The sequence below is a fragment of the Chiloscyllium plagiosum genome, unplaced genomic scaffold, assembly GCF_037043375.1.
Source record: "Chiloscyllium plagiosum isolate Xiang-an unplaced genomic scaffold, Cpla_swu_hap1 HiC_scaffold_21, whole genome shotgun sequence".
In the NCBI taxonomy this organism is placed as follows: domain Eukaryota; kingdom Metazoa; phylum Chordata; class Chondrichthyes; order Orectolobiformes; family Hemiscylliidae; genus Chiloscyllium; species Chiloscyllium plagiosum.
Genome location: NW_028270159.1, coordinates 55,796,412 through 55,809,597, shown reverse-complemented (window position 1 = coordinate 55,809,597; position 13,186 = coordinate 55,796,412). Strand labels below are relative to the sequence as shown.

Sequence of the window (13,186 nt, the reverse complement as noted above, 5' to 3'; positions counted from 1 at the left end):
TATAGCCCTTTGGCTTCAAACCATTTACAACTCAAACTTCAATTGCTGCTTGTCCAAACAATTGTTTACATGATGCTTGTCATGAGTGTCAGATTACCTTTTTCCACACATACAGCCACCCTTTCCAACACTGGTTCTTAAAGCAGCCCTTTCTTATTTCAGTCCATACTTTAAATAAACACAGAAAAGAATAGAGACAGTCCTTAGGGAACCTACAGGGTCTAGATGAGACAATGTTTGGAGTATTGATTGGTAAGGAGACCAAAAGGACACCAAACTGTAAAGAAAAGCCATACTTGGCATGGAGGGAGTAGCATGAATGTTCTCTGGACCAATACACTGGCAGGACAGTCCGATGAGGAGAGCTTGCTTCGACTGGCCTAGGAGGCCTGGGTGCAAGCCCCACCTGCTCCAGAGGTGCATCTTACCATCTCTGATCAGGTTGGTTAAAAAAATATCTAAAAACAGAAAGTGATGAAGAGACTCAGCAGGTCTGACAGGCTTTGTGGAGAGAGAAACAGAGTTCACATTTCAAGTCCGATATGGTGGAAAATCAGGCTCCCTCTAAAACTGAACTTTCCAGAATAAACTGTGTCGCATAGATTCCCTTTACCAGCAAATACCAGCACAAAGTAGCTTTCCAAATTCCTAGCACACGGAAATAGAAGGAAAGGTCACAATGCTCCATTGCACTGATGTCAATGATATATCTGTACCCCACTATTAATGTATTGTTAGGAAAATAACAACAGTGAGCTAACCTTCAGGCAAGGGATTCTGCTTTCACTTGATCACTTTGCAAGTACAGAGGAATCTCAAATACCTGAAGGATGCAGGCAGGGAGTATTTCGTTTGGTTAATCAAATTCCAGAAGGCGGATAACATAGTTTTCATGAAGGTTTCTAAGTGTAGGAATGAGAACTGGGTGTCAAGAGAATAATTCTCAACACTGTAATTTGTTGTGGCTTGTTGTACAGGGTTGGAAGGTTCGAGAGAAGTGAAGATCCAAAGACTAGGAGGTGTTGAAATATGTTTCTGAAGATGGACAGAGTGGCTCAGCTGAAGGGAAAAATGAAGAGATTCTCTGGACTTTTTAAAATTATTGCGTGGCATGTGGGCGTCATTGGCAGAGTTGGTATTTGTTGTTCATCCCTAACTGCCCTCGAATTGAGTGGCTTGCTGGGCCAGTCCAGAGGACAGTTTGTATCAGCCCTAGGAGCCTGTGATTAGCGGAGTGCCTCAAGGGCCAGTGCTGGGCCCTTTACTGTTTGTTATCTGTATTAATGATTTGGATGAGAATGCATGGTTAGTAAGTTTGCAGATGACACTGAAATAGGCGGTATCATGGACAGTGAGGAAAGTTCACCGAAATTTCAGCAAGACCTTGATCAGCTGGGGAAGTGGGCCAAGAAATGGCAAATGGAGTTTAATATAGACAATTGTGAGATCTTGCATTTTGGAAAGTCAAATCAAGGTTGGAGTTTCATGGTGAGTGGTAGGGCCTTAAGGAGTGTAGTGGAACAGAGGGACCTTGGAGTTCAGGGGCACGGTTCTCTGAAAGTAGAGTCACAGGTAGAAAGGGCAGTGAGTATTTTGGCACACTGGCCTTCATCTGTCAGGGCATTGAGTATAGAAGTTGGGAAGTTATGTTGCAGTTGTACAGGATGTTGGTGAGGCTGCACTTGGAGCATTATGTTCAGTTTTGGTCACCTTGCTATAGGAAGGATGTTATTAAACTGGAAATAATACTGAAGAAATTTACAAGGATGTTGCCAGGACTCAATGGTCTGAGTTATAGGGAGAGGTTGGATGAGCTAGGACTTTTTTCTTTCGAGAGTATGAGACTGAGGAGGATCTTATAGAAGTGTATAAGATCATGAGCGGCCTGGATAGGGTGAATGCAGTCAGTCTTTTTCCCTGGGGTTGGGGAATCGAGGACTAGAGGGCATCAGTTTAAGGTGAGAGGGGAAAGAATAAAAGGGAACCTGCGGGGCAACTATTTTACACAGAGGGTGGTGCGCATATGGAATGAGCTGCCAGCGGAAGTGGTTGAGGCGGGTACATTAACAACACTTAAAAGGCAATTGGACAAATACATGGATAGGAAAGGTTTCAAAGAATGTGGGCCAAGTGCAGGGAAATGGGGATTAAGTGGATAACTCAATAACATGATTATGGGTGAGGAGTCACATGTAGATCTGACCAGGACAGTGCAGGAGAAAAGATTATTTGCGAAAATCTTCAAGAAACGGCAGCAAAATTGGCTTGGCATTAGAAGGAAGCAATTAAAGGAAGATTAGGGGAATATTGACCAAGAGGGAGAAGGAGAATGGTGATGACTGAAAATGGAAAATGGAAGACTCCTATGAGCAACTGAAAAGGAAAATGCAAGACCATGGTATGTCGAAAAATAAGTGGGGACCCTGTCTTAGAAAACCATGACAATCCTTTCATCTTGAAAACCCTTACCCTATCGCTGACAACCTTCACATCTCCAAAATCCTTGAAAATATCATCACCTCCCAAATCTATTAGCATCTTTTCCAAATCTCCTTATTTTGTTTCCCTGTAATAAGATTTTCTCACCTGGCAAAGTCGGTCCTTACAAAGTAGGGCAGGTTTAGGAGTACTGGGAATACAACAAAATTGAGATTTTCTGAAACACAACTTTATTTGATAAACTGACAGGACAGAAAAGCTGATGTTGCTTAGATCCAGTAGCAGAAACGCAAACCAAATCTGCAATCACTCTGGGCCTACTTAGTGAGGCTCCTGGCTTCTTGTTTCAAGACTTTCCAAAATCGTCATCTATTGCAAAACAAAATTAAAATTCAAAAACTATAAACTATAACGGCATAGAAGGGCTGTTATCAGAGATATTACTTGAACTGCGACAAGATACTAGTGGTCTTACCTGCTTACACAGGATTGTATCTATATGATAACAGTGGCATGCCTTTACTGGGCATACCACTTATTTATTTACCATGACAACAACCTATATTAACATAGCAACTTTAAAATAATAAAACACCCCAAGGCCTTTCAGGGCAGCAAGTATCAAATATGGTTTGACACCAAGTCACAAACAATGACCAAATGCTTAGTTTTTTTAGATTAGATTACTTACAATGTGGAAACAGGCCCTTCGGCCCAACAAGTCCACACCAACCCTCCAAAGAGCAACCCACACAGACCCATTCCCCTACATTTACCCCTTCACCTAACACTACGGGCAATTTAGCATGGCCAATTCACCTAACCTGCACATTTTTGGACGAAACCCACGCAGACACAGGGAGAATGTGCAAACTCCACACAGACAGTTGCCTGAGGCGGGAATTGAACCTGGGTCTCTGGCGCTGTGAGGCAGCAGTGCTAACCACTGTGCCACCATGCCGCCCATGGGTGAAGAAATAGATTTTAAGGAAGGTTTTAAAGTCTGTTATGATAACACTACATATTTGTTTTTTTTTGAAGTCTTAAATTTTGAAGGATTGTGGAGATATCTGGAGTGGATTCTTTTAAAGAGGTCATTAGAAGTTCAACATAGGCTTTGGTGCTTGCTTAAAAAGTAGCTTTTCCTAGAATCACATGACTTGTGATTGTTGGAAAGCTCTTGTTGGGTATGTTTGAACATGGACTTGGAGTTTATAATGGTCTTCAGTGGGGGTGGGGAGCCTGCAAGGAAGGTTTTGTCTACCTGATCACTTCTGTTTCTGAAAAAGCCTTGCTGTCACATCAGGGTGAAACCTGTTTGTTCTCTTGGAAGACTGAATGAAGGAACTTCTCAATTTTGTATTTCTTGAGCTAGGAAAAATACTTATATTGTAGGTTAGGATCTGTAGAGTAGTAGAACGAGAGCAATAGTGTATTCCTCCAGGGCCTAGCCAGTGATGCTCACATCCCATAATAGAGTCAACAGTAGGGAGTAGCCATTCGTCAAGAATTCGAGGCATCGATCCGAGGCTCAGCTGTGGGTTTCAGGAGTGGAAAAGCTGAGACTATGGTGACTGATATCGCAGAGGTGGAGGGATAGGAAGTTCACCCAGGCATCAAATGTGACACCAAATTTGTGAAGAGTTTATCTCAATCTCAGACAATGGTGGGGGAGAGGGATTGCGTCAGCAGCTGGGGAGGAGAGCTTGTAATGGGAATGGAAGAGAATTGTTTCCATCTTCTCATATTTAATTGGACGGTATTTATACTCTTCAGGAATGAAGTTGGATGAGGAATTTGATAATTAAAAGACAACACAAATGTCACAGGGTAAAGGTGGCTCTCATTGGCAAGCCCTGATGCTTTGTTTTTACCTGTTATTGTTGAGGGCAGCACAGAGATGAGAAATGTGATGTGCAACAAATAGATGCTTGAAAGGCACCAAAGTTACGATGAAGGAATGGCAATGATTAAAAAGGAACGGAACCAGATGAGTACAGTCCCACTGGATGATAGTGAAGAGGTGTTGGAAGAGGAGAGTGTGATCACTATATTAAAGCAGAAGTCAGGGCAAGGAAAAGGAAAGATAGTTTATCAATGGTCACTTAGAGTTTTGTTCATTTATTAGGGTTTTAGCCATTTACCAAGCTTGTTACTTAATCAATAGGTGAGACAGTACAGGCAGTGACAAAAGTCTGGGAATCAAATGGCAGCTTAGGTAGAGAATGGAGGGGAGGGGTTCACTTGGAATTGTAACTGGGCTACGGGAAGGGAGTGTGAGCATGGGACTGATGCATCATGTCCTGAGTGTGTTTGGGACTGATGGAATGTTATTCAGCAAAGTCCCTGTTTATCCCAAACATCTGGAATTCTCATGCAACTGACATCCAAGATTCAAATGGGGAATTCCAGATGCTTAGGATCCGAGTAACTGGGGACTTTACTGCTATCAGCTATTGGAGGGGAATAATGAATTCATTAAAGCTAGTTAAAGACTGACCTTATCAACCAAGACAGAATCACCTATTGCAGTCAGTCAGACTGGAATTTATCATTGCTCCTGGCTGTACCTTCTCTAAACACACATTTATCTCATGGCAGTGATGAGGTGAGTTCTCCCAGCCACCACCAGTATTTTGCATGTAACCAGTAGATTCAGGTAAATGCACCCTCCCATTGCCCATGTGTACGAGATACCTGAGAGATTAACTGTGCAAAGACAGTTAAGTCATGGGATCAGTCTGAGGACTGACACAACACTATGGAGAAAGAATAGGAAAGTGGGATTAATTTAAGGATTGACAGGGAGAGGTAGAGAAACAGCAGGAGTACTTCAGGGTTTAGAGTTTGGGTTGAGAATGGGGCAGATGGATTTGAGGCAGTCACGAAAGAGGAGATGAAATTGTTGCAGAGGTATCAATATTCTGTCTGTCAGTATCTCCGTTTTCTCACCCGCAGAAGGGAGTACATGTTTGGAATGAGCTCCCAGAGGAAGTAGTGGACGCTGGTACAATTGCAACATTTAAAAGGCATCTGAATAGGTATGTGAATAGGAAGGGTTTGGAGGGTGATAAACCAAGTGCTAGCAAATGGGACTAATGGGGCAAATTGGGTTCGGACAACTGGTCAGCATGGACGAGATGGACCGAAGGGTCTGCTGCTGTGCTGTACATCTCCACGACTCTGTGACTCGAAATGTTTGCCACTGCTGGACAAGCCTCCAAGGTCTGAGTGCGGCAATGACTGCTGGAAGCAGAAGCCAATCAGCATGCAGAGACTCAGCTGAAAGGGAACAGTGACCTGTGTCATTAAAAACTGATGATTGGATGATAAGTTCTTTGTGGGATCTTGCTATGTATATCTGGGCTGCCACTTGATACCAATTGCTGCAAAGGAATTCATTAATTGTGAAGTGATTGAAGGTGCAAGTGTTTAATGTTTTTCTCCCAATATTACAATGGAAAGAGCAGCGAAGCAAGGGATTACAAAGGCCCTGCTACCTGACCCAAGGCCCAGGTAACGGCAGTTAGGTGTCGAGCTGGACGACATGGACCTCCTAGAGCTCTGCATGAATGGTTTGGGAATCAAAACAATAAAAAGGACTTAATACTGAAAGAGAGAAAGCAGCTGAAGGTGGAGCTGGAGTTTGGCAGTAACATGAAGGATTGCTCTCATTCACCTGCCAAGGAGTGATCAGGTGAAGAAAACGCTAAGTAACTTACCGAGCTGATGGAACTCATCAGCAACATCGCAGTGTCCTGGGAGAGAGAAAAAGATGATCAGCATGACCATGAAGCATCTAATATTCTCAACTTGCTTATCAGAATCCACCAAACAAGGACAAGGGAAGTGTTCGCTGACCAGGTACAACATTATTACCTTCATTTTGAATTTCAGCTCCAGTTACATAAAATTTCATATCAATACTGAATCCTGAACATCATCAGTTTGTCTCTCAATCACTCGCTCAGTCATCACCTCATTGATTTCACCCCCAGCAGGAGCACCTGTTCTGCCCCCTCTCCCCTCTCCACCAGTACTGTGTCTCCCAGCTCCCACAAAGCTAGCTCCCTTTCTCCCACCTCCTCCTCTCCTTCTGCTGCCCCTTTCAGTCAGCTCTGTCTCTACCAGCTCTCCCTCTACAAACCCCCCCCCTCTCCGTATGTTCCCCTGTCTCCACCAATCCCCTCTCTCCCAGCTCCCCCTCTCTGCCAACTCCAACTTCTGCAGCTCACTCTCTCCCAACTCACCCCTTCTCTCCCAGCTCTGCCTCCCTCTCCCTGCTCATCTCCTCTCTGTCCCAGCTTCCCTCTCCTACCTCAGCAACACCCCGCCCACAGCTCCCCCACATTCCCCTGTCTCTCCCAGCTTACTCCCTCTCTCTCGCAGCTCTCCCTCTCTCACCCAGGGCCTCCTATACTTGACTGTGCTCTCATTAATGCTGTGTCTATTGTGCAAATGAAGCTTTGAAATGTGTCATATCGAGAAATGGACAGGAATAGAACAACGTGGCCATCAGCCCAGTCTCACACTCTCATTGTTCAGATAAGAACAGAGAACAGTACAGCACAGTACAGGCCCTTTGGCCCTCGATGTTGTGCCAACCTTTTATCTAAGATCAAACTAACCTACATTCCTTACATTTCACTATCATCCATGTGCCTGCCCAAGAGTCAATTAAATATCCCTATCTGACTCTACTACCACCCACTGGCAGTGCATTCCACACACCCACCACTGGACAAAAGGGTAACTAGGGAGAGAATAGGGCCCCTCAAAGATCAGCAAGGCAGCCTTTGTGTGGAGCCGCAAGAGATGGAGGAGATACTAAACGAGTATTTTGCATCAGTATTTACTGTGGAAAAGGACATGGAAGGTATAGAATGTAGGGAAATAGATGGTGACATCTTGAAAAATGTCCCTATTACAGAGGAGGAAGTGCTGGATGTCTTGAAACGCATAAAAGTGGATAAATCCCCGGGACCTGATCAGGTGTACCCTAGATCTCTGTGGAAAGCTAAGGAAGTGATTGCTGGATTAGTGGTGCTGGAAAAGCACAGCAGTTCAGGCAGCATCCGAGGAGCAGTAAAATCGACGTTTCAGGCAAAAGCCCTTCATCAGGAATACAGGTAGAGAGAGGAGGAAAACTTCTTCAAGGCAGGCATCCTTGCAAGAGGATTCGCAGTAGGGTTAAAATCAACTAGGTAAAAACAATGACTGCAGATGCTGGAAACCAGATTCTAGATTAGAGTGGTGCTGGAAAAGCACAGCAGTTCAGGCAACATCCGAGGAGCAGTAAAATCGACGTTTCGGGCAAAAGCCCTTCATCAGGAATACAAGTGTATTCCTGATGAAGGGCTTTTACCCGAAACATCAATTTTACTGCTCCTCGGATGCTGCCTGAACTGCTGTGCTTTTCCAGCACCACTCTAATCTAGAATCTGGTTTCCAGCATCTGAAGTCATTGTTTTTACCTCAGTGATTGCTGGGTCTTTTACTGAGATATTTGTATCATCGATAGTCACAGGTGGTGTTGGAAGACTGGAGGTTGGCTAACGTGGTGCCACTGTTTAAGAAAGGTGGTCAGGACAAGCCAATGAGCCCAACATCGGTGGTGGGCAAGTTGTTGGAGGGATTCCTGAAGGACAGGATGTACATGCATTTGGAAAGGCAAGGACTGATTAGGGATAATCAACATGGCTTTGTGCGTGGGAAATCATGTCTCACAAACTTGATTGAGTTTTTTTGAAGAAGTAACAAAGAGGATTGATGAGGGCAGAGTTGTAGATGTGATCTATATGGACTTCAGTAAGGCATTCAACAAGGTTCCCCATGGAAGACTGGTTAGCAAGGTTAGATCTCATGGAACACAGGGAGAACTAGCCATTTGGATACAGAACTGGCTCAAAGGTAAGACAGAGGGTGGTGGTGGAGGGTTGTTTTTCAGACTGGAGGCCTGTGACCAGTCGAGTGCCACAAGGATCGTTGCTGGGTCCCCTACTTTTCGTCATTTATATAAAAGATATGGATGTGAGCATAAGAGGTATAGTTAGTAAGTTTGCAGATGACACCAAAATTGGAGGTGTAGTGGACAGTGAAGAGAGTTACCTCGGATTACAATGGGATCTTGATTAGATGGGCCATGGGCTGAGAAGTGGCAGATGGAATTTAACTTAGATAAATGTGAGGTGCTGCATTTTGGGAAAGCAAATCTTAGCAGGATATATACACTTAATGGTAAGGTCCTAGGGAGTGTTGCTGAACAAAGAGACCTTGGAGTGCAGGTTCATAGCTCCTTGAAAGTGGAGTCACAGGTAGATAGGATAGTGAAGAAGGTGTTTGGTATGCTTTCCTTTATTGGTCAGAGTATTGAGTACAGGAGTTGGGAGGTCATGTTGCAGCTGTACAGGACATTGGTTAGGCCACTGTTGGAATATTGCGTGCAATTCTGTTCTCCTTCCTATCGGAAAGATGTTGTGAAACTTGAAAGGGTTCAGAAAAGATTTACAAGAATGTTGCCAGGGTTGGAGGATTTGAGCTATAGGGAGAGGCTGAACAGGCTGGGGCTGTTTACCCTGGAGCATCAGAGGCTGAGGGATAATCTTCTAGAGGTGTATAAAATCATGAGGGGCATGGCCAGCATAAATAGGCAAAGTCTTTTCCCTGGGGTGGGGGAGTCTGGAACTAGAGGGCATAGGTTTAGGGTGAGAGGGGAAAGATATGAAAGAGACCTAAGGGGCAACTTTCATGCAGAGGGTGGTGGGTGTATGGAATGAGCTGCCAGAGGAAGTGGTGGAGGCTGGTACAATTGCAACATTTTAAAAGGCATTTGGATGGATAATGACTAGGAAGGGTTTGGAGGGATATGGGCTGGGTGTTGGCAGGTGGGACTAGATTGGATTGGGATATCTGGTCAGCATGGATGGTTTGGACTGAAGGGTCTGTTTCCGTGCTGTACACCTCTATGACTCTATGACTCTATAAAAAGCCTACCTCTGACATCTCCCCAAAACATTCCTCCAACCACCTTAAAATGATGCCCAGTTGTGACTATTATTGATTGGGCAGTTTCTGCTTGACTGGGACAGGCCACAGCAGAGAAAAGGTAAAGTTAAGAAGAGTGAACAGATGTCTGGAAAACTCTCCCCTTCTTCTCTTCAGGCAATCAAAACTAGTTCCAGGGGATCCAGCTGACTCCATATGTTAACACCAAACCTTTCAGAGTGGTGTGATATCTGACCCAGTCAAAGAGCCACCCAGTACCCTTGGGATGGATTAGATGGAGTCAGTATTCATTAAAACAACAGACACTACATCCCAGAGGTTTTCCATCATCAGGGAAATGAAGAACTGCCTAACTTTGTGGTTATCCCTGCACTCAGACTGGGTCACCTTGCATCCCCCATTATACTCAAACCTCTCAAACACTAAGCAGCCTATTAGGCTTCTTCCAAAGGCCCCAAATTTCACGTGGACCAATCAAGGCTGGTTTTCGTTGAAATCTGAGGTCTTCATGTATCTGATACAGTTAGAACGAGCTGAAGGCAGCAATGAACCATGGCAAAGTGAACCTTCAAACAGATTGGAGGAGTGTCTTTTTTTAATATATCTGAGCCTTATATCTATCCTCAGTTCTAAGAGTGAGCAAATTGTGAACATGTTTCTTAAAGCCCACTCTATTTATTGGGAAAATTCTGACCATATCGAGGGAAGACGTAAATGAAAACTTCCGGAATGTTGTTATCGATGACAAATTGACGGAACTTCAAATGCACAGGCTCACTAACTTCGATGCGTCTCCCTGGAAATAAGGAAATAAAACATTAACGTGGCCTGGTCTGTTCAGGAGAGTTCTCAATTTCTCAATTACAACATTTGGCATCACATCCTGCTCCCAGAATACTGAATTGATCACTCTTGGATAAACATTTGTCTTAGAATACAGTGCATTGGAGAGCAGTTTGAACAGTGCAATAAATCACTTCTGCCCACTCATGTCTGCTCACTGTGAGGCATTTGGACAGTTTTAAACTATTCCTTAATGCTTTGGCACAGAAAACTGCATCTCTTTCAACACCAACTTGCAAGAAAGTGGCAATTAAACATGCGGAGGTGCCAGTGTTGGACTGGAGTGGACAAGGTCAGAAGTTACATGACACCAAGTTATATTCTGACAGATTTATTTGAATTCACAAGCTTTCTGCCCCCAATCATCAAGTGAAGTGAGAGAGAAGCGCGCTGGCACAGGATTTATCAGCAGAGAGATCAAAAGATCCGACAATTTATGTGAGTGGAGCATCAACTGGTCAAATAATAAGTCTCTGCAGATGATCAGGAGTGTCAGACAGCGTGAGTAAAGTGTCAGCAGCTTATTAACAAGTGAAGGGATGATATATAATCCAATGAAATGAGGCAGAGAGATCATTACAAAAAATTAAAAATGAGGTGGTGCTGGAGTCAAGCCAAATGACTGCAATAACATAATAGATATGAGTCACATGTTGAAGGTCGAACCAAAGTAATAAGTAATCCAAAACTGTACAAACTAATTAACTGCCAGATTAAATAAATCAAACTTTCAAGTTTTAGTTCAGTCGGTGATCACTTATTAATTTTCTGTCACTTTTCCATGACATCATGGTAAGTTGCATTTCATGGTACATTAGAATTTAAGACCCCACTCAAATAAACAATACAGTTCATATTTCAAGAGTTACTACTTATCATCCACGATAATGTTATTTATACATCATGTAGACCTACTACCCAGATATCACTTATTCAACTAGCATGACCAAAAAAATGATGAACCTTAGATCACTCTCATTGGCCTTAGATCACTCTCATTGTGAAATCTTCCTGTGTGCAAAGTGACCACCTTGATTGCCCATATAACTGATTCATTGTAAAATACTACTGATGAGGTGCTAGATACACAGTCCCATGTATCAGTTGTATAAGACTACAAAAGGGGAGGCAAGAGTTCGGGAAAAAAACAGGCCAATCAGCATGAAATCAGGAATTTTATAAACTGACTATTCTCGGCAGAGGTCAGAGAAGTTAAAGGTTTTGCCGTGCTCCAGACACCCAATAAACGTTGATCCTTGGGTCATCCAATTGGATACATAATTGGCTTAATGGCAGGAGAGAGGGGGTGGTGGGGGAGGATTGTTTTTTGGACTGGAGGCCTGGCACCAGTGTGTTTCACAGAGATCAGTTCTGGGTCCTCTTTTGCCTGCCATTTATATTGATGATTTGGATAAGAATACAGAAGGTATGGTTAGTACGTTCGCAAAATTGGTGGCATAGTAGACAGTGAAGAAGGTGTTCTGAGATTATAAAGGGATCTTGATCAAATTGGTCAATGGGCTGAAAGAATGGCAGATTAAGTTCAATCTGGATAAATGTGATGTGTTGTGTTTTGGTACAACGAACAAGCGTAGGGCTTATACAATTAACGGTAGGGCCTTGGGTAGTGTTGTAGAACAGAGGGACCTCGGGGTGCAGGTACATAATACTTTAAAATTTGCATCACATATAGACAGAATGGTTAAAAAGGTGTTTGGCACACTTGTCTTCCTTGTTCAGTCTTTTGACTACAGGGAGTTGGGATGTCATGTTGTGCAGGACATTGGTGAGGCCTCTTCTGGGATAATGTGTCCAGTTCTGATCGCCCTGTTATAGGAAGGACATTATCAAGCTGGAAGTGGTTCAGAAGAGATTTACCAGGATGTTACCTCATATGATTAGATTAGATTAGATTACTTACAGTGTGGAAACAGGCCCTTCGGCCCCACACCGACCCTCTGAAGAGCAACCCACCCCGCTACATTTACTCCTTCACCTAACATTACGGGCAATTTAGCACGGCCAATTCACCTACCCTGCACATCTTTGGACTGTGGGAAGAAAGCGGAGCACCCGTAGGAAACCCACGCAGACACAGGGAGAATGTGCAAACTCCACACAGACAGTTGCCTGAGGTGGGAATTTAACCCAGGACTCTGGCGCTGTGAGGCAGCATTGCTAACCACTGTGCTACCGTGCCGCCCATATGGAAAGTTTGAGATATAAAGAAAGGCTGGACAGGCTGGAATGTGTTTCACTGGAGCTTAGGAGGGTATAAATAGAGTTCATGGTAGTTGTCTTTTCTCTAGGATGGGGGATTTGAAGACTAGGGGAAACATTTTTAAGATGAGAGGAGAAAGATTTTAAAAAGACATGGGAACAAGTTTATTTACATGGGGGGGTGGTGCGTGTGTAATGAACTTCCTGAGGAAGTGGTGAATGTGGGTACAATTACAACATTTAAAAGATATTTGGATATGTGCATGAAAAGGAATGGTTTGGAGGGATGGGGGCTAGGAGCAGACAGATAGGAATAGTTTATGTTCAGCATGGACTGGTTGGACCAAAGGGTCTATTTCCATGCTGTATGACTCATGGTGACTCAGTGGTTAGCACTGCTGTCTCACAGCGCCAGAGACCCGGGTTCAATTCCAGCCTCAGGTAACTGTCTGTGTGGAGTTTGTACATTCTCCCCGTGTCTGTGTGGGTTTCCTCCGGGTGCTCTGGTTTCCTCCCACAGTGCCAAAGATGTGCAGGTCAGGTGAATTGGCCATGTTAAATTGCCCCTAGTGTTCATGGATATGTAGATTAGGTGCATTAGTCAGGGCTAAATATAGACAAATGGGTTTGGGTGGGATACGTTTCGAAGAGTCGGTGTGGACTTTTTCGGCCAAAGGGC

At 43.9% G+C, this 13,186-nt stretch overlaps 1 protein-coding gene across 2 annotated transcripts in view; it reads right to left on the bottom strand.

Annotated features, from left to right (window-relative positions):
• Window positions 1-2,646: 2,646 nt before the first annotated feature.
• Window positions 2,647-13,186, bottom strand: part of c8g (complement component 8, gamma polypeptide) — a 32,595-nt gene continuing 22,055 nt past the window's right edge. The window contains exons 5-7 of one of the 2 annotated variants that reach the window (XM_087998594.1): window positions 10,139-10,240; window positions 6,162-6,197; window positions 2,647-2,808 (exon numbers count right to left, since the gene is read on the bottom strand). In XM_087998594.1, the coding sequence (XP_087854720.1) occupies window positions 2,786-2,808; window positions 6,162-6,197; window positions 10,139-10,240 (161 nt within the window). In that variant the 3' untranslated portion in view covers window positions 2,647-2,785. The remainder of the gene's footprint in view (window positions 2,809-6,161; window positions 6,198-10,138; window positions 10,241-13,186) is intronic. The other variant, XM_087998595.1, reaches the window with a different exon arrangement.